Source organism: Anser anser (assembly GCF_964211835.1).
Source record: "Anser anser genome assembly, chromosome: 1".
NCBI lineage: Eukaryota > Metazoa > Chordata > Aves > Anseriformes > Anatidae > Anser > Anser anser.
In genome coordinates, this window is record NC_139720.1 from 100993181 (window position 1) to 101015361 (window position 22181).

At 40.1% G+C, this 22181-nt stretch overlaps 1 protein-coding gene across 4 annotated transcripts in view; it reads right to left on the reverse strand.

Moving 5' to 3' along the window:
- Positions 1 to 21901, reverse strand: part of WARS2 (tryptophanyl tRNA synthetase 2, mitochondrial) — a 41692-nt gene extending 19791 nt beyond the window's left edge. The window contains exons 1-2 of one of the 4 annotated variants that reach the window (XM_083851179.1): positions 21743 to 21895; positions 19448 to 19518 (exon numbers count right to left, since the gene is read on the reverse strand). In XM_083851179.1, the coding sequence (XP_083707305.1) occupies positions 19448 to 19518; positions 21743 to 21860 (189 nt within the window). In that variant the 5' untranslated portion in view covers positions 21861 to 21895. Of the gene's footprint in view, positions 1 to 8638; positions 8843 to 19447; positions 19519 to 21409; positions 21690 to 21742 lie in introns of those variants that run through there. The other 3 variants (XM_083851182.1, XM_083851180.1, XM_083851181.1) reach the window with 3 other exon arrangements.
- Between the last annotated feature and the right edge of the window lie 280 nt (positions 21902 to 22181).

A 22181-nucleotide genomic window follows, 5' to 3' on the forward strand; every position in this document is an offset into this window, starting at 1 on the left:
AAAATAAGTGCAATAAGTCAGTCAAAATACTCTATCTTGCTGCAGAGACTGACAATTAGCATGATCTTAAATAGCCAGATCAAATATGCAAACAAATATAGCTGTAAACAAGATCAATGAATGCTAGGTTTCAGAAACCAAGTGGTAGATTCTTTCATCTTCTTTTTGCTCTGACACTATGTTTCTCTTCAGTACGTTATCTTTCTGATGCCAATACTTACGATCACAACACAGAGAAATCAAAACATTTTTATTATAAATGTATACAATATCCAAGCAGATTGCCATCTTAACTCCCATGAGCGCTACACTCTTATTCCAGTTGCAGAGAACATTCTGAGTGTTCCTAGTCCTTGATCCAAAGATCAAGACTATCAAAGTTCTGAAGCTATCCACCTTGGCAGCAGGAGAGTTTCTAAAGGACTCTATAAAGAAATATTGCCATAGCTCAGGATCACACCTGGAATACCATCAACACAACAGCACCAGTGAAAAGTCAACATCTGAAGGAAGTTCAGAGAAACGGCAAAAAAATGATTAAGAAGCTGAGGTTGTGAGCAAAGATTAAAAAGCTTAAAAGATGTATAGCTTGGCTAGATGACAGTTACCATCTTGGAAAGTTTGTTTTCCTGCATCTCAGCGCTCCATCTGACCGTTTCTCAGAGGCTCAAGCTGTCAGCATATGATCAATTACGTCCCTACTTTTCCAAAGAATTCCACCATATTCAGAAAGTAATTCAGCAATGCTTTACGTGAAAATGCTTGTTACATGCCAAGTCGTAAGAGCATGCAAGACTGCTCAACTTATAAACAAGGGTCTCAGCAACCTCAACAGGGAGTCCCAGTCACAGAGATGCACAATACAAACCATTAGACTCTGATACACAACAGGAACATCAACTTCATTATACCTCTGGCTGCATGATTTCTTTCCTGCTAAGTTTTACAAGCAACATTTATAAAAAGTTACAGATTATTTATTTAGTGATATAATGTTACCATTCCTGTGACTCTGTTATAAATGTAGGAGGGGTGGGAGGAGAAAAAAAAAGTCACACAACTATGAAACCACGCAAAATGGCAGCAAGAGTCAGACAAGTACCAGTAATTTTAACTATTAAAAATAGGACTTCAAATTGACAGCATTCCCTTTATTCTCTTCAACTCAGACTCAAGAAAAATTATTGAGAAAGTATTTCCAAGCAGAGTTTTTTTTTTTGAAGAAAAAAACTAAAAAAAAAAATCATCATCTGTAGTTCAGAAAAGCCTAGCCCATTTACTTCAAAATTCGCTGAAAAATTCTTGCTTTCAAAGCAAGCTAATTTTTCAGGTCAAGATAGTTTTCTTATCCAATGCATTAGCATTTGTGCCGACAGGTAAGAGCAAGTTTGGGCTAGCAGCCACACTAATTTCTCTCCTAAGTGCCTACACACTTAAGTCCATGCGGTAACCCTCCCCCTCCACCCCAAATATCTGCTTGATTTCGTGGTATATTCCTGAGTCAGTTTCTAAATGCTCTTGGGGAACCTCCAGCACAGTAGCTAGAATGCAGCTATTGCTGTGAAAAGCACACCATTTCCTCCAACAGTAATTCTAACTCCCAGTTCTCATTCTCCAGTCCTTGACCACCCATACCCTTTTTCTCCATTACAAAAAATGTGATCATGCTATACAATTCCTTGCTTGCCATGTGACCCCCTGTTTTCCTAGGAACCTACATCAGAGCATTTATTGCCACCTGCAGAACCCCTGAATTCCTGCTAAGCTACTACCTGGCCCAAGGACTGCAGCCAACTTGCTGTTAACTGAGCAAGTCCAGGTGCTCACCTAGAGAAGGAGGCATAAAGAATCCCAAAATATATAAATAAAATGAAGTTTTGTAGACACTTGAACTGAAAATTCACTAGGGTTCAGAGCTGTGCTGTTATTATTAACGACATAGAGTGGTGGCAAAGCAATGCAAAAGTTATTTAGCAGGCATAACATTTGTCTTTTGCTTCCAGTGTTGCTCAGGAAAGGAAACAAGACTATAAATAGATGATCACTAAGATGGCGTTCTGTACCCAGGGATCCCAGAACAGCTGGTTGTTTCTCAGAGCACATTTCCTCTTCTCATCTCTCTGTCTTCTTCACTCACTTCAAATCCTGATGCTCCTTCCCACCTTCATGTCTTTTCACAGCGCTGATAGTTTCCAGCACCCATTTATACGCCTGTTTAACCACACTATTCTACACAGGCTATGGCTGCTTACAGCTCCACTCTTCGTTTTCTTCTCCACATAGTTTCACCCCTCCCATGTTCTTGTCGTATTTTCTTCCTCTACTTGTTTTCTCCCATCCCCTGCTTCCCAGATGACCTCTTGCATGGCATATCAAGACAGTAAGGAAGCAGAGAGAATGCCATACGGTAAGGAGGCTGTTACTGCCTTGACTCCAGGGGCTTTATAGAGAATGTTTCCTAGCTGCACTGCCAGAATAGTTGAGAAACTTTACAATGTTTTAGAAAGGCACTACGGACATACATAAAGTATGTTAAGATGACCATGTTAAAGCATGATGCAGAAGATTGCACATCTTTCGACTGCCATCTAGACAAAGACAGCATCACATGAAATATCCTGTTACTGTTTCATTTCCCTGATACTCTGAAGCTCATAGTACTTTAGGACAGAAACAGCTCTGCCCCCTTGGGGTAAACATCTGTTGTACCAGAAAGCTGGAATCTCTGCAGTTCACACAGGTCAGCTCACGTGCCAATGCCTTGACCCAAACACAGCTGGCACCCTGAGCCTGTGGAGAACAACTCTATCTACAAACCTCAGCCCCAAAGTCACACTGATTCCAGTCTCTTGCAGCCTCGGTCCCTGCTTCATATGCTTTCCATGACATGTTCTTTATCTTTCTTCTTCACTTCCAAGATCACTGCCAACTCTGTAGATTAAGTCACTATGAACGTATCAGACATATTAACAAAATTGTCCCTGATTTTAATATACTCAAATAGATGGCACAGATGTAACAGAGACATTTTAACAGGTAGTTTGAAAACATTTTTCACCAAGAAAATACAAAATATTGGTGTCTCAACATGCACGTTCAAATTCTGTACTTACACCAAATACCTGAAGGGTAATGATGAGCTAATTAAAGATGGGTTTATTGTAATACTACATAAGTTAACATTTGGTGACACAATTTAAGTTGGAAAGAAAACACCCAAATACAATGCAAAATGGACATGGTTTTATATAAACAGAGAACAAAGTTCTCCATCTACCCAGAAAAGAGTGTACCTGTGAAAGCAAGCATGGCATCTTTAAAGGTGCTTGTGTGTTCAAATGGTAAACAACTACTTATAAAAGGTTGTTCAGTATATGGGCAATAAATAACAAGTTAAACACAAGAAACAAACAGTAGCAGCATTATACTGAGTCAAAGCTCAGCAATTACTTAAAGTATGGAATTTGCAGAAACAAGTAAATCCAATAATGAAAACTGAGCTAGGCTTGACTAGCAAGTACATTACAAAGAACAAACCCACACTGGCTCCCAGCTGAGGGACCAGTTGACTAGAAGTCTTTCATCTTTAACTCCTTTGATTCTATTTAACAACATAAAGCATGAGATGTTACAGCAAATAGGGTGGTATGAAATATTTCATTGTGTTAGCAGAAGTCTATATTAAAACAAAAAACAACAGAAGAAACACCCTTAAATGAATCTTGAATTTCTAGCACTAAAAATATACAGAGAACATTGCTCCTTTGGAGAGAGTTTATGTTCCCTGTTTGTTCACTCCGTGAGAAGCAGCGGGCAGCATAGCAGCATGGCAGGGGAGTTCTGCCTGGTACCATGAAATCATAGGGCTGGAATGCGCTTCAGTGAAGCTGCTAGGTCAGGGGATGGGAGCTGTGTGCTCCGAAGTACCGAAGTTGGAAAAGGATGAAAACAAAAGGAGTGAAGACTTCCCAATGGAGCAGAGTGAAAGCCACAAGACATGCAGCTCCAGCCCACAGGCACTCACTCATTCAGACATCTGTAGTAAGCACAGTGTGAGCCTGCTGTTCGTATGTTTAACTCTGTATGGTGTGTGCACCTACACCACTAGTGCTGCATGTTAATCTACACTCCTGTTAAGAGCATGGGATCCAACAGACATTTTAACATCCATTACTTGTTTTCTCTCAATAAGACATCTGCATGGCGATTCCAGACACCACAGTGCATTTCCCGGCTGCACTTCTAAACAAGTTTGGTCTGAAACCTGTTAAGGATCAGGTGTCTTCTTACCTACCTTCTTTTTCAGTAGTGAATGAGCAACTGCTGCTCCTCAAACTAGCAGCTGACAAGTAAATGCTCTTGAACTATCAGGAATAAGCATTACCTTCTTGTCGCAGAGTGTGATGATCCCAATACCCTGCATCTATTCTGAATGCCAAAGGCTATACAGGAAAAGACGACATCTTCCCAAACCCAGTGCTGCTGTTTTGGACCAATGCTGAGCTTTTCTCAACAGGTCACATGTGCAGTAAGGAGGGCTACAATTGTCAAGGCATCAATTTGGCAGTCAAAACCACACTCATTCCCTGTACATATGAGACAAGTGTGCTAGAACTGGAGAACACAGCCAAGTTGCTAGAGTTCAGGACACATACCAATGGTGTCTCCTTAAGTCTATCACACAGTTTTATTTTGAACGCTACGGTGTTTATAGCATGCTTCTCTAGCCAAAATAATTCTTGAAAGAATATTAATAAAATCAACAAAATACTGTTCAGATACATAGGGAAATGTCTGCATGATACACAACTTTCTCATGTTAGTTATGACATGGGCAGACTGCCTCAAACAGTACCGAACCTTATTATCTTTGAAAGAAACATGCAGACTGCACAAAATATATACTTATAACAATCTACCAAAGCAAGAAATTGTTTGAAGAAGAGAAGGGAGAATTCAAAAATACAGCTACCTTTGATTAAGTTCCCCTTAGTTTTTGGTCCTTGGTGGGCCAAACTGTTTTCACATATTAAGCAGTCATGCTACATCAAGAAACAGTCCCTTTCACAAGTTATAGGAACCCTACAGAAGGAGGATTTTAGGGGTTAAGGTGTACACCTCAGAAAACAGACACATGATTCTCTCATCTGCTAAAGAGCACACTGAGAAGCTTCCAAGCTCTTCAGCAACCCAGCAGCATGTTAGAGCAGCTATGCAGTCCTTTCGATGCTGGTAGCTGTACATATTGCATTTCCAATTGCGTTTAAAAGGTTTTTGCAACCTCCAGAGCAGGATGCCATATGCTCCTTAAACTATTTGCAGCTGTAGAAGAAGTTTCACAATAAAGTTTCTCTTTTTCATTCCATGACTTTCAGCTGACTCAAATTCACTTTGTTAATACCCTCCAATTTAGACATCTGTACAATTTGAGTACATATTACTCAGATATAGGTATAATTGATATCCAAACAAAACAACAGCTACAAGACATCTTTAAAAAAAAGCCCATGTAAAACAATTACATACCTAAAAATTAAATTAAAATACATAGTAGTTTCTTTAGAGAAATCTGGAAAAAACGTCTTTCTTTAAAATTAAAGATTACAGACTCTGGAAAGTAAAGAGTTTAAGAGTCTTTTAGAAACAAGCATGGAAATGTACAACTAGCAATAACCTAGAATTGCTTTACCAAACTAAAAATCAAGTGGAAAGCAAAACATGCCCATTGCTAAAAGCATTTCATTCTATCACTGACCATGAACTTATAGTGCTCTTTCCATGAGCTCAGCACCACATCTGCAACTTTTAAAAGGGCAAGTCTTCTTTTGTTTATTAGTATAAGAAGCCACCTCTCTCTCCTTTAAAATTATAGGAAGTTACTATTTTTTTTAAAAAAAGATTTTTAAGATTCTTCACCAGGAAGAATTTATTTTTTTAATTGGTCAGGATAAGACCCAGGCAAGCTCAAGTATGAACTGTCTTCATACTGCAAGACACAGCATGGACAGAAATATAGCTATTTAGTGAAGGAACCTGTGATTTGGGAAGCCTCAGACTGTACCCACTCAAAAGAAGAAAACAATCCAAGACTCTGAAAGTACTGAGAATCCACACTGAAAAGATTCAAACAGATCAAAAAACCTCTGTGTTACTCTAAGCAATTCTTTGTATCCTGACTATGCCCATCATGTTTAGCTTTATGAATTCTGGGAGAGCTGAATCTAAGTTAGATGTATTTATCTGGCATGGTCAACAGAAATCTGCCTCTCAAACATGCAGCACAATCAGTCACAATGCAGTTAATTTGATTCTCAAAAGAAGTTACACAAATAAAACGACATAAAAGCATTCACAGGAATTAAGCTCCTCTTCTTTATAACTTCTTTATAACTTTATTTATAACATAAATATTGACATCATACACTTGAAAAGATGTCAGATGAAGACAAACTTACAAGTATAAAGAAATCTTATACCAATTGAATCTCTTCCCTGTTCTAAAAAGAGAAAAAGCTAGCATCTGTTCAAGGAGGTAAGAGAAAACTGCCAATTGGCAATTCTCAGGACTGCTTTCTCCTTTTCATTTGGCATAGGAAATATTTAGATAATTTCATAAGAATTCAGCTGATAGGAGTCTGTTACAGAGCTACGGTTTAACATGACAGGCCATAAGACTATGGCATTAATCCTGGCCTAGAAGCACAGAGGCAGTACATCTCCGCTTTTCAATCTACTGGTACCCAGGGAAGGGGGAGATGGACGCTTGTATTTTCAAGACCCCCCCTGCCTCCAGCCAGATATACAGATATAAAAATCATCTCCTGGAGAATCTGCTAATTGTATCGCCTGAGTAACAGAGTATAAAGATGAGGTTTCTGAATAATTCCTTCGGCCTGTTCATAAATCTAACCCAGCAAGCTAACTGATGGGAGACAGACTCCTGCATTTACATAATGTATCTAATTAATATTTTCATTTTTAAATTAATTAAAAGAAAAACAACTCGCTCACAAGCTCACCTTTGGGCTGAAACACTAGCAAAAGTTTTCAGAGCTAAAAACCTCATCGTTACAGAAGGTTGCAGCAGTATTACAATAGCTGTAACACAACAACAGCTGCAACAGAAATCACCCTGCAACCCACAGTGATGGTTGCTATTCACATGCTATAACATTTAGCCCCTCTGCTTTATTTTGATAGCCATGTAGTCAGGGCAGAACAGGTGAAGAGGTGAGCGAAGACTGCAGCATCCGAGCTAATTCTAAACACAGGTGGCGGGCAAGACGGAGAGTACAGGAAGTCGACAGGAGAATCGCTGCTGACACATACGACAGGCAAGATTGATGGCTTCCCTCTCTAGTTTTCCCCACTGTGTAGGCACGCAGGGGGTGGGGGAAAGGGACGGAGAAGCTGCTGTGCTGGCGACATAACACACCGCACAGCCGCCTCAGCACTAGCACTGATTAATGAGACTGGAACGACTCAGGAAACAGCAAAGGATCATTCACAGACATTGCTCTTCTTGTTATAATTTTATCCGTGGCAGTTCATTTAGTCCTAGCTGTCCCAAACTGAAGCAAGTTCAAAGTTGCCAGAAAAAAAGCAAATGTGAAAGTTAGGGGAAGAAGTATTAAGTAAACACAGACACGAGTAAAACACACAAATTAGAAATTTTCAAATTTCAAACGTGAAGATCCTCCCAACAGGGATCAAAAAGAGAGGGAAAAAAAAAAAAAAGAAAAACTTGCCTCAACCTCAGAGACAAAAGAAATTCTTTGGCTGACAAAAGTTCCCAACTACTGCATTTTTTGCATCTGTCTATGATTTTTTATTTCCCTCATTAATACTTTGCAACTTCAAAGCTCTCGTTTCTAAAACGATAAAACGATACGCTGGCTTAGCAGAAAACTGTCTTCAACTAGCTATTAAGCAGCAAAATTCAGGGGAACCAGAAGTCAGATTTTACTAGCCAAAGCATATATTTTAAAGCCTAATTGGGACAATTTAAGTGTTAATGCCACTAGAAATAGAAAAAAAAATGTAAGAGAGAACCTTAGAAGCAGTCTATGTACTATAGGCTTTTCTTCATTTATTGCCTCTTAAGCAATTACTTCTCCGCAAAGTTGCTGTAGAAGGCTTTAAAACATGTTTATCTCAATCTCTTAACTCAATACATCAAATTCATCTGGTACAAATGCTATTTCATCATGCTTAATTCTTAAATTTAGGGATTAAAGAACTAACATTAAATTAGAAAGAAAACATATTTATACCAGAGCAAGATTTCAGATTAATAGCTTCTCAGAAGGGCTTAACTCACTGCTCAGAAACCAAACTAAATTAAGATTTAAAGAGCACTGCCTGGTACCCCTTTCTTGAATGTCAAATACATTTATATTTAAACTTAAGATTTTAATATTTGTATTTAAAATGAGAAACACATTTAAAGGAGAAACATTTACAGCATACACTAACCCCACTCTATAAATTTAATTCTGCCCTCTAGGGCTAGCAATAGACTGCAGTGTAACTGCGTTTGGGTTAGGCTGCCCTCTCATGCTGCCTCCTTGAAGATGACTAAGCAAATGGATCCTTTCATGTGGTGTGCTGTGTCCCACAAACGTATTCTCCCACTTGCCTTTATGAGCTCCACGTGCCATTTGATGTGCTAGTGACAGCTGTACTGACAGGCGCAAGGATTATCTGTGGCAGGTTGCTGCAGTTCACACCACCACACCGCAGAGTTACCTCCGAGACCAAGGCATCGCAGACCTGTCCCTCTTGCGCAGCATTAAACAAGTGACACAAACTCCAGCTAAGGGACTGCAAAGCAGCCGGCAGCCTACAAAACAGAAGAGCTGGCTCAAATACTCCACGGAGATCTTAGCACAAGAGGCAGTGTTAATCTTTGACAGAGTGTGAAGGGTTTGCGCGCAGTGGGTGAAGTAAGCAAGCACAGGTCCTGCACACAGCCAGCTGTTGTGACCGGTCCTACTCTAAAACACAAAGCCTCCCTGAGCAAGGCCACAGACTGATAGCCTGAGTTTTGCGTGCTGTGCTCCCCACAGACCTCCATATCAAGTGGACAGACAGCATGCCGTGGCACCTGTCCAAAGCTGAGGCATAGCCCAGAGGGGCACAGCTCCTGAGCAATGCACATGGATGCAGGTGCTGCTGCTGCACCGCCTGGTTCCAAAGCCACACGCTGAACTGCAGCCGATGGTCTCAAACAGTACAAGACAGGCAGCACCCTACCAGCCTTAACTCCTCATGAGCTGTTCTCAGACCATTTGCTCTCCCTTTTTTAAAGTGATAAAGCTTCTTCAAGAAAACTGCCTATTCACACACATTAACTGCAGGCTCCGTTAGCCCATTTCACAGAAACCCAGTGAAATGCTCAATTAGTGCCTCTCCAGCAGGAGGCTGCAGGGGGAGCTAAGCCTGCTGGACAACCAGCAGGAGCCTTCTGGCCAGCTGGGCAAGGCACCAAGGTCAGGCCAGCCCCATACACGCCACCTCCACATCCCTTAGGTGACACACACACAACGCTCAAAGCTGAAAATATGATAGTTACACAATACTGTAGGCACTGCTTACAAGGCAAAGGGAAAAGAAGAGGGAGTTACACAGGCTTATTTCATTGTGGAGAACACACCTAAGACACACATCCATAAAAAAGCTTACTGAACTTTGCTGAATAAGCAGCAATCAAATAATAAACACTTGAGGGCACAGATGCTTGGAGACTGGGGACAATTCTCTGATGCATCCACCAGGTCTGCCTTCCTCCTGATCCAGCTGCAGCCCCAGGGGCCGTACAAAGCACACTCGCACAGCAGCAGTGGGCCAGGAGAGAGCAGAGAGGCTTCTACTCCACTCTGGGACCTCACCCAAGAGTTACTCTGCATTAGTCAGAGTAACTGCAATTTTTGGAAAATACAGGAAGTAATTTTAAGAACCTAGAAGAAATTACAGCTATAAACAGCAAACAGCAGTACTTCTCAAGACTTAGCAATGCCAGACTTTTCTAATAACCTTCTACAGCAGAAGAGATGCTAGCATGGAGAAGTATTAAAGGTTATATCCTGATTTTTAGGGTCTCAGTTTCCCATAAGCTATGGAAATAGCACCTAGACAAAATACTACATGCTAGGAGATTGAACTGGACAGCAAACAAACAAACAAAACAGCATTTATTGATGGCTTACAGTGGGTGTGGAAAGATAAACCAATTGTAGATTTGCAGGGTTTCATCCTGGGTCCAGTATTATTCATTACTTTATTATCTTCATTAGTGATCTTGACGATGAAATAAAGAGTATTCATTAAATCTGCAGATGACACAAAGCTGGATGGGTGATAAGGGCTCAAAGAGATCTTGACAGAGAGGCAAAATGGTCTGAAAAAATGGGATGCTCTTTACTGGGAAAAAAGACATGGATATATACAGTGAGAAATACTGAACTGCAAAAATACAGGAAGGAGAACAGCTGTTTAGGCAACAACTGCAGAAAAGGATCTGAAGTTTGTAACACTTTAGAAAGTGAAGACTTAATGTCATGCTTATGCAAAAACACAGATTAATAAACTATAGCAAAAATTGCACAGGAATGCATTAATAGAATCAAAATCGAAAGGCACAAAACAAATCTCTCACCCTACTCATGATGACAACGGCCTCAAGCTGTAGCAGTGGGCCAAGATCTGGGTCTGCATTTCAAAACAGTGGTAGAAAAAGGCCACAGAAGTATAACCAAGTCTAATGAGAGACCTCAGAAATAAGACTATGGAGGAAAGCCTAAAAGAACTGAGGTTTAGTCCAATGGAAGGAAAATTGAGGAGAGACAAGATTTTAAACATGCCTTAGATACATAGTCCTCTACATATGACTTTTGAGACCACAGTTAATAGGGTAAGAAAAAATGAGCTTAAGTTGCAGTAAGAAAGATTCAGAACAGATGAAAAGAAAACTTTTCAACAGTAAGAAAAAGAAAACATTTCATAAGAGTGCTTACAGAGGTTCTGATTGTCTAACAGTAATGAAATAGTTATAAGAAAATATTATATGAGATGTGTTGATAAAGACATAGCGGCAGCTCACTTCTATTTTGGGACAGCGGAAGCACCAGCTCACCTCTAGGTGGGTCTCTTCCAGTTCTCTGAGCCTATGATTTTATGTAACTGACTAAGGTCGAAGTGAGATGAACAAAGAAGATAGAAGACAGCTCTACTTAGACTGCCTAGGATCTCGCTGTAGCTCAAGATGCAAGTCTTTCTACCAGCATTTAACAAAATTTGAGATTTGAGGCCTTTTCACAGGTAGCAGCTATACACTGACATGCTCTGAAAGACCATTCTGTGTTGCTGAAAGATGTGAAATACTGGTTAACATTAACTGCTTGTAATCTGGTAAATACCCATATTCAGAAACACACACCGCTTTAATAGAATAAAACTGATAGCAACCATTGAAGAATTAGCACTCATTTTGCTACAAGAGATCAGCATTAAGAAAGTCATAAATTATTTATAAATTATAATTATAGCTTATTTGAACAAACACATTTTAAGTATTGAAAACATTGCAATCTTAAAACAAACAAAAAAGCTAAAGAATGCCCCCATAACTAAATACTTCCCTCCCAGAGAAATCGGAGAAATTTTATATTTTTGATCACAGTAGTATCCAAATGTCTTAAAACATCTGCTGACTGTTGATTCTCCTCTGACCTCTAGCTGAAAGAGAGTTCATTATATTTCTTATATATTTTTTCGAATGAGGAGGCTGCATGCTACCAAGATTGCCCTATGGGATATAAACAAAGACTATCAACTTACATCGAGAGGGATGTTTTTTAAAAAAATAACTTTTCTTCGGAATTTTTATGTTTCTTCAGAATATCATCCTAGAAACTCAAAGAGTAGTTCATTTCCCCTCCATTATTTTATTTGGCAATTACCTGTAGCTGGGAAAAGTTGTCTTCATTTCACATGGGGCCAAAATTAACACAGCTGTTTAAAAATTTTCACCTTGTGGTCACTGTCTGAAAAGGAAAATTTTAAAACCACCTGACGACTGTTGGGAGAACTTACAAAGTGGAACTCTCAGTAAATTCTCTAATGGTGTACTCATGCACAAAAGAAAATGCCACAACTGGTCCACCTTGTCTATGCTTAGGAGAACTATCAAGTTAAATACTTTAGACATAATAATCACTTCTATCAAGGACTTCTACAGCATTAAGGAAAAAAAAAAACTTTTTCTGAAGTGAGAAAGGTAATACTTGGAACTTCATTTAAACTGTTTTTAATAAGTTGGTCCAAAAAATCACCAAATTGGGCTGTTTCCACAGAAAGGACAAACAAGGAACAAGGAATGGATGAGAGGGACAAAAACAGGGAGGTTCATTTATGCTCAGGTCTTGCCCACAAAGGCTGATGTAGCCAAGGCATGTTTCTGAGTCCAGGAGCACAGAAACTCATCTGGAAGCTTCAGCTTAGATACAAGCACTGACCACAAAGACAATGGTCAATATGGTCAATAAAAAAATGGTCAAATTGGTCAATAAAAGCTATATTCTCTCCCTAAGGAATTGTATCTATGGTTGGGTTGAAAATGAGTGTAGTACCTAGATTTCCACTGCATGTGTTTGAAAGAATAGGCAAGCAACTACTGAAATTACAACTGTTGAAATGTTCAGTATGCAGAGCAAATCCTTTGCTTAGAAAAGAAGCTCTTGTAGGTCTGATATCTAATGTGCACCAGCACCCCCAGTCACTAGCACAATAAAATGCTGTTTAAAGAAGACTGCCCCTTGTTTACTACCATTTAAATATAAAGATTTGTAGCAGTACAATTACGGCTTATCATGATTGAGGCCTATTGCACATAAAAGTATGCAGAACATTATGTGTGAGATTAGAATAGCTGCAGCACACTCGATCCATGTCACATCATACCATCACAGTCCCAACCGTGATGCACTTTGAGCCCAGAAATGTCAAATGAAAAGTTCCCTAGTTCCTGGGTGACATTGCTTTATTTTAAAGATGGAATCTCCCTCACTAACTTACCTGTATTACCCAATCTGGCCCACAGGAAACCAGAAAAATTGCCGACTCTCAATTTGGATATACAATTTGTACATTGGTGTAAAAGAAGCAGACTGTACTACAGTAATTCCAGAGATGTATAACATTCCATTATTTTTTGAATGTATTCTGCTAGAGACTCACAATCCATTTAGCATGGCTGTGAACTGTAAAAATGTCACTCTGAAGTGAGGAACACCACCTTTCGCTGTTCTGACCTTGCTTAATGCTCGATGAACATGGAAAGTGCTGACACTGCTTTAACTCTGCAAAGATGTCAAATGTGAATATATTCTAAAACAACAAAAAGCATTAGAAATACATGGAGACCAGAAGTGTACTCATTCTTGGTGGTAGCAATTACATAGGTTAATTTGTTGCCAGCAGAGATGCAAAATGAGATTTGGTTAGGAATTCAGAGGGCTGGACCCTTCATTCCCTTTACATAAGCAACAAAGAGGCTTTGAAATGTTTGAAACCATTTTGTTCTTCTGTGCAAAAGGAAAGCACCCTATGGATGCCTATTAAGTAAAGTCTTTCCACATCTTGGCAAGTATGTGATTTCAAGAAAAATATTTGCAAATGGATAACCCAATTCAAGTAGGAGTCAAAGACCACCTTTGAAAGAATCTTTGATGTGGCTATAAAAAGATTATATTTAGGAAGGATAGAATAATGTGGTTCTGTCATCAAAAGTTTGTAGCTGCCCATAATTCTTTGCTGATGTTAATGTAAAAAGCAACGCTGGTAAGCAGAAAACGGAATGCCCATGAGACCTTCTAGGATTAAGGAAGAATCCCTGAAAAGAACTGTTTCTGCTGTTGGATAAGCTCAAAACAGGCTATTTAGCAATCTCGCTGCCAAAGGACAGTGATATTAGAGTATCTGTGAGCATGAAAGCAAATGACAGAAATAGTTGCTATGTAAATCTTTGGTCATTTGGACCAAATCATCACTCCTGAGATCATTTAGAAGCCTGAAATCTTATTAACAAGGAAATGTTGAAATATCTTTTCCAAGGCAGAGCTACACAGCAGATGTCAAAGTCAAAACTGCACACCTGGCAAAAGGAAATAGATGATGGTGAGCTTAGAAGCTGTGAAGATGCTAGAAACTCAAGTTTTCTGAATGCTGGCCAGTAACTTCCCAAATGAGATCAACAGTTTAACATCCAGATTGTCGGGAGAACACTATGAAGACCACGGTATAATGATATTTGATTGTCAGTGAGAGTATGTGACCAGAAACAACTGTAAGAAGATTGTACTGATTGGATTCAGAACCACATATTAATACTCAGTTTGTCAGTGTGGGAGTACATACACAATCTCATCTCACTTTAGCTTCTGAATACTTCTGCGAATTAGAAGAGTTATATAGGAGCTCTGAGCCTCGAAAATGGAAACATTTCACTACTTACCCTTGGGATCTTTCTGCACAGGAACTGAAATATTGACACACACCTAGGTGGGATTACCCCCCTCTGAAAGCTCAATAAGAAGCACTTACATTACCTTCTAATGTGTACTGTAAGGCTCCAAACCCCTCATCTATAAACTAGTTAATGTAAACAAAACGGTTCTACTCTGTACAGTTATGAAAGTGCTATCTAAATACAAATGGAGCATTACAGGGTTTTATCTGCCTGGTTATGAAAAAAACATCAATATCCTGGGTAGTGGTTTGTAACGTGACCTACACACAACACCATGAAAACTGAGGAAACCCGTATCAGTGGTCCCTGCACACAACACTAACTCTTTATTTAGACATTGTACAGATATCACTGAAACTATTGGATCAACTTCACCTTTGCAATGCTTGTGACAGCTTCAGGCAGTGGAAGCAAGCCCTAGCATAATTCAAAAAAACCTTGAGGTTAAAAGTTAAAAACAGACATTTGATTTCTGGTAGCAACCATATATATGGTTCCCCTTCTTTCTTCCCCTTGTAGTAAGAAGTTCAATATACTCTCAAGGTAGACAATACTCTACAGTCCAGTAGATGAAATAGATTTGCTTGATACAACACAAAATGATAAAATTTCCTACATGAATTGTCTGAGCAAGGGACTCCAAGAATGGTATTGTTGCAGTTACTAACAGTTAACGGCTCAAATAACCAGAAGGAAAACAATTTCAAATCACTACTTACAAACTCAGCAGAGCTCAAAAAATAAATGATCTAAGGTGACATAACTGACTTAAAGTTTAGGGGTTTTCTTCACTTCAGCTTCTGATTCTACTGTAATTTGAGTCAACTCCATAAAATGCTTGTTCATCTAACCCTAGAGTCCCAGGATAAACCACAACTTGTGTCATGGAAAAAGTAATTGTTGAAGGTCTAGAATAGCACTTGCCGTATTAGTAAATGGAAATTCTATCTGCTAAAGAAACAGCATTAAAACAAGACCCCCCTCTGCAGTCTAGAGACAGAGGTGATCCACTACAGACTGCACAATTCATGATGTTTGTCCAATATATGCACCAGAGAAACATACACAGAAATTCAACATCCAGGATTGCCAGTGTAGCATCTTTCATTAAACTCACTCTACAAAAACAAGTTAATAAAAACAGAAGTCTCTCAAGAGAAAAAACAGGCTCAGCTAAGAGACTCAAAGCAAGGGCCAGAGGGGGAAAGAATGGTGGGACTCTACCCAAGCCCTGCCAAGATGCCAGAATAAAGGGCTGTTTCCTGCTAAAACAGTCTACATTTGCCAGACTTTATTGTTAGAATTCCATTATGGAAATGAATAGGGCTAGTTCACGCCTCAAAGATGCTTCATTTCTGTCTACAATGGGGGGCTCTCTCTTCTGTAGCTACAACAGTGGCCAAAATTCGCTACAGACGAAGCATTAAGCAAGGCAGATTAGGGAAGTCTCTCTCCAACTGGAAATTCTAATAACTCTGTGTAGAAATTTGAGTTCTCCCAAACTCAATGAAGACTCGAGAAATATATATTCTCACTGCATACTAATTTCCTTTCACCTTTGAAAATGGTACACAAGATAATGGTTTCATTCTGGCATACAGAACACCTTCAATACTATCTAAAAGATACGGTAGTTTTCCTAAATGCAAATTACTTAGCGATTAAAAATAAAACAAATGACTGATTAGGAAAGAATTCATTAATTTCCAACCTGGTTAAAATATGCTAAAGGTTTAATCCAGAGGCTGAAACACACTGCTAAATCCAATTGATTTCAAGGGCAGTTGGGTAACCAAACCATGAGCATCTGCGCCCATCAGCAATAGTCAAACAGTTAACATTTAAGAAAATGAGAAATTAAAATAAATAAATTCAGTATCAATTTCTGTGCTGGAATCCACATAGAATCCACTCCTATTTGCAAGGTACTTCTCATGTCTCTTAGATCTTTTCTAAAGGTCCTGTAGATTACAACATATTGAACAACCTCATACTGGACACCAGGCCATGGCACGGGTTTTTGCTATCAAATAGACATTTGTATTTCCAGCTTTTTTCTCAGTTAAAAGCACTTCGCTGCCTCCAACCTTCATGCACTCTAGAAGAAAGACATGCTACACCAGGGACTGCCACAATCATAAATCCAAGGCAGGCACTTAAACTCTCTGCTCATCCATCAATCTCAGTACACGAGTGCCTGGATGGTCGTTCTGAAGTTGACCTGCTGCAGTAACCTGTGTACAACCACAGCTTGTTATGTGTATCTGGGGACTAATTTCATTAATGATTAACAAAGTGATCCCTATGTAACAGCAACAAATTCAAGTTGGGAACATGGTCTCCTTTAAAGAGTTTGCATTTCGTTTAAAACAAAGCTGAATGATACTAAACATCGAGCTCTAGCTTCCACTACAGTTTTAACTTCAGTCTTCGATATCCGTAAGGATTGGGGCCTCGTGCTTTCAGTTACTGCCTTTCTCCCTAACTCATACAGAAACTATAGCTAAAAATATTCAAGATTAAATCTGCAATTTGGGAAAAGACATTTTAGCGGTTCTCTCTAAAATAACCCTTCAATTTTTATCTTTAATGCCTTTTTCACAGCAATCTTCATTAAAAAAATATGAAACATGACCAATCAGTAACATAACCAGCACACTAACAATGGAGTGATCAGGTGGCCTGAATACAGAAAGAACAATACTTCATCAAAAAATGAATCATATTTCATCAACACCAACTAGTTTGAAGATCTTCTAAAGTACTAAGAATGCTGGCATTCACAGAGGCCTAACAAAGTATCAAGAGACCAGAGAAGGACAAATGCCATTCCTGTCTCCAAAAATACAAGAGATGAGAAAAGAAGCAGCCTGGAAGGTAGTCTGCTTAGCATAAATTCTCAGTGAACAAACCCCATTTTTTGTAATTCCCTGGAACATAACTAGAGGGGAAAAAAACAATAGCAAACACAGACTTCTTAGGAGCAAAGCATGCCAGACTGAGGAGTCTAACCTTGGCCTCAGGAAGCTGCCACAGCAGAGGAAGAAACAGTAAGTGCACCTTGATTTTAGCACCATCTTTGGTCACAAACTGTGACCAAAAAGCAAGCTAAGGAAACCGATTTATCCTGTGGCATTTTTCTGGCTGTTAACTCACGTAAAGGTACAGGCACACTCCTAACTGAGCTGCTAAGTTTACCAACATGTTGGCTAAGATTGCTTGGATTTGAAGATCTTGTTTTTGCAATGGTCCTGACTAAACATTCACCAGGGATGTTTTCTGTGCAGCACTCTAAAAGAGGCAGAAGCAGTATCCTTGGGATTGCTGGACTCAAATCAATCTTTTCTCTGTATGACCTGAACAGTGCCTGACAGACTCACTGTCCTGAGTTTCGTTATAGCTAATCCAAATTTGAGTGCAAGCAAAAAAATAAAAAAGGGCTGAATTCTAATACCAAAGATGAAAGTATTTTGTATTAAAATAAGACATCCCTTGTGGCTAGAAGAAGCAGTTCTGTATCACTGAGAGCTAAAAGAAAATCCACTTTCCAGTGAAGAAGAATGCTGCTAAAGTTGGTACGAGATGGAGGTTGTAGGCTATCAAAGCACACAGCTTTAGCAGAGACAATACCACCTCTGTAACAGATCATATGTGAAGGCCAGGGAAGGCTTACGCATAGAAGAGGGAAGATCAGCGTAGGAGAAAAAGAAGCAAAATGGAAAGTTCGTATTTTCTTTAAAAGATGCTCTCAGAAAGAAAAACCATAGAGGTATTACAGTATTCTTATAATAACAGTGATAACTGCCTGGCTATTAGAACAAAAAAATGGTGCTAAAGGCTCCTGATATCTTCAGGAAGGCCAATAACATGTAAAAGTAGGCTTTTAGGCAAAAGGATGAAATTCTTTAATGTGAGGGTGGTGAGGCACTGGAACAGGTTGCCCAGAGGATCTGTGGATACCCCGTCCCTGAAAGCATTCAAGGCCAGGCTGGATGGGACTTTGAGCAACATGGTCTAGCGGGAAGTGTCCCTGCCTATGGCAGGGGAGTTATAATTAGGCAATCTTAAAGGTCCCTTCCAACCCAAACCATTATATGGATTCCATCTGGGTGCCTGGAAAACCAGCTAGCGGTGCATGAGAACCTATAATCAAAAGCAAGACCTCATATTTCTTCTACTTCACTGAGACAACATAAAGTATGTGTCTGAAACATGCTATGTAGCAATAGTGATGTAGATCTGAACAAAGCAGAGTCTGAAGGGGATACATACAATACTGTCTAGGTTTTTCTTTGACCAAATCATAAGTCCATTTTGAGGTGTAAAGGAGGAAAGAAATATCCTGTCCAAGAGCTTAAGTTCACACCAGTACAAAAATGCTTGGCAGTTACTCACAGACATTGGTAGTACTGCTGACAGGTAAGATTTTCTTCCCCAATCACCTAACTACATACAGTTCATAAGTTCACCTCACTCACATACTGAGATTTTTTCATCAGTAGCTGTTGTGGTTAAGAATGTCCTATTGTGGTTAAGAATGTCCTTTGCTGACAGGACTAAAACTCTGCTAATTCATATTTTATCAAGTCAGACACCGACACCAACTGACTTACCTTAGATTATATTTTCCTACTGATAGTTTAGGCTATAGTTGGACTTCTGAGAATATTATTATTAATTCCCTGACGTACCTCCTAGTTGCCATCTTTAAGACTGTCTTATCAAAGAAAAAAACTTGATGAAATGATTTCCCATAACCCTGTCTTACAGGCCACTGATGAACAGTAAGTCAAGGAGTATGAAAGTAAGGTCTTAAAAGTCAGGATACTCACAATATAATTAATCTCTCCAACAAAATATTTTTTTCTTAACCATGTATATTGTGTTTACATATTCCAGTTGTGTAGTAAAAATAGTTACAAAACCAGGAACTTTTCCACAGCAGGATAAATCCAGCCTAATGATGAACTGTGCACTCCAGTGAAACACAGCTGAAATCACAGAAATTGCATCTTCTAATAACTATGACTACATTATCAAATGCTTAAAATATCAAATATTTTAGGGTGCCAATAAGTACATATGACCGAAGCTTGAAGACAAACACATTTCGAGCTTGAAATTTGAATCTTCTGCATTAGCACACAGCAAATACTTGATCCATTCCAAGCTGTCTGCCGTAATAGTTGAACTACACCAAAGTGCAGTCTGGCAATAGGAACAGCATAAATTAGGAAGCCAGGTTTTATTCTTCATATTAGAGTGCAATTCTTTCCAGATAGCCATAAGAGGGCACTTAAAGTGAAAGTGACAAAAGCCCACAATATACTGGACTTGCAAATTTGAAAACAAAAAAAAAATTTAAATTACCACTATTGTTTGTGTGAGTGTGGGAATACAGTAAGTAAGAAGTAGTAAGAAGTTACATAATACTAACTTTGAGCTTCTTGGTTTTTAAATTAAAAACATTTATAGAATAGTAGGAAGGAATTACATTCTCACATACACAGCACATCTAAAGGACATCAGGTAAGAATAAAGACATGACAAAGCACCTGAAAAATAATCTTGATTTAATGGGCGACTTTAAGCTGGCAAAGATGTTCAAGTCAGAGAGAATATTAAGATGTAACAAAGCCAAGTCTACTTAGAGCAGATTTGTCTACTATGCAAAACAGAACAGCAACCTTTTCAAGAGACATGAAGGCAGGGGAAATTACCTGTTTGGATACTGATTGGATCCCAAAGAACTACAGTGAGTAGCTGAAAATACAGGCATATACAATCCTTTTTACTAGTTTTGATAAATTTTGCAGTTCTTGTTCTAAAAATGAAAAGTTGTTTGTGGCATATTTGCAAGATCTGCATGTTGCTTGCTTTGGCAAATGTATTACAGGGATAATGTAATTGTTCAAAACTTCAAGTGTTATAAACCTAGGAAGACTCAGGTACACATCGATGAAATGAAATCAAAGCACCTAAAGGAATGGAAATACCTAACAAGCTTATTCAGTATGACATGTCAAGACTCTTCAGGTCTTCCATATGGTTAACATTCAGAGTAGTCTTATACACAAAATTAATTCCAAAACAAACAAAAAAACCTAAAATATAAGTGGACACCTTACCTCTGCCCCATAGTAACATCTAGTAGGAAGCGTACAATTACTAAGTGAAATATCACTTATGAAAGTTTTCTTTGGGATAACAGATTCTTCCTTTTTCCCGCCCACTCCCCCTCCTCAACAGAGTGCTCCTTTCAAAACAGAGCAGAATCAAGGTCATTGCATGCTATTAGCTGTGTTGATAAGAAACTGAAATGTGCCCTCATTTCTTAAATTTAATCTTAAAAAACCTAGTTCTGAAATAAACCAAACATCCCTGCAACTTGTAATTTACCAAAACTTACCAATATGTAAAGAATTTTTTTTTGCATGTTAGTGTATTTTTTTGGCCTGAAGTTTTCAGAACAACTTTGTGGTTGAGGGGGATACAGTAGCTGCAAGGTCAGAGACAGCATGGACAGTTAGAAATCAAATAGTAGTATTTGATCTTTCACTTTTCCCCTTTCTCCTCACAGGCAACTCGAGATGCAGGTTGTCTACGCTGACACCCATCCTAGATGAACTGCTCCACTACAGAAACATTGAGTATCGTTCCAGATTTAGACGATAGATAAATGTGAACATGGTTTTCATGAAAAAGCCAACTGCACAGCTATGGGGGAAAAAAAAATCACTATGATAGATTCATAGCATTACAGAATGGTTTGGGTTGGAAGAGACCTTAAGGATCATCCAGTCCCACGCCCCCTGCCACAGGCAGGGACACCCCCCACCAGACCAGGTTAACCAAAGCCCCATCCAGCCTGGCCTTGAGCACCTCCAAGGATGGGGCATCCACAGCTTCTCTGGGCAGCCTGTGCCAACGCCCCGTGAGCGGCGCTCAGGCAGTCCCACGTTTACACACGTTAATTCGCCTTCTGCCGGAGGACAGGGGAGCTCGCAGCCCCCCCCGGAACCCAGCGCTCGGGGCCACGAGTGACGCCCGGAGCCGCCCGGGTGAGCACCCGCTGCCCCGCCCCTGCGCATGCGCGGAGCTGGCCGCGGCCGTTGTGGGTGGGGAGGCGCGGCGTGGCGGTTGGGCAAGCCCGGGCCCGAGCCCGAGAGGCCCGAGAGGCCCGAGAGAGCCCCGCGTCCGTCCCGGTGCCGTTACCTGGGCCAGGGTCCCGCGGCGCGCGGCCCGGATCAGGCCCCCCGGTGTCGCCATGGCGGGGGCGGGGGGGGCGGGGGGAGGAGGGAACGAGGGTACAAGCCCGGAAGCGCCGGCGCATGCGCGCAGCGCCCCACAGTGGAGCTGGGGGGGGTGGTGCTCAGACGGTCACGTGGTGGCCGGGCACCGCCTACCGGGGTGGGGGCAGCGGCCATAGCAACGGTTGGCCTAGGGAGGTTTAACGGGCCGCTGAGGTTGGGTTATAGCAGACCCAGCTCCAGGCTGGGAAGCTGTCGGGTACCCGTGTGCATCTGCAGTGACACCCCTCAGCACACAGGTGGTTATTCCCAACAGCCAGCACGGTACTGGGCAAGATCAGTCCAAACCCTACCACAGAATCACAGAATCATCTAGATTGGAAGAGACCTCCAAGATCACCCAG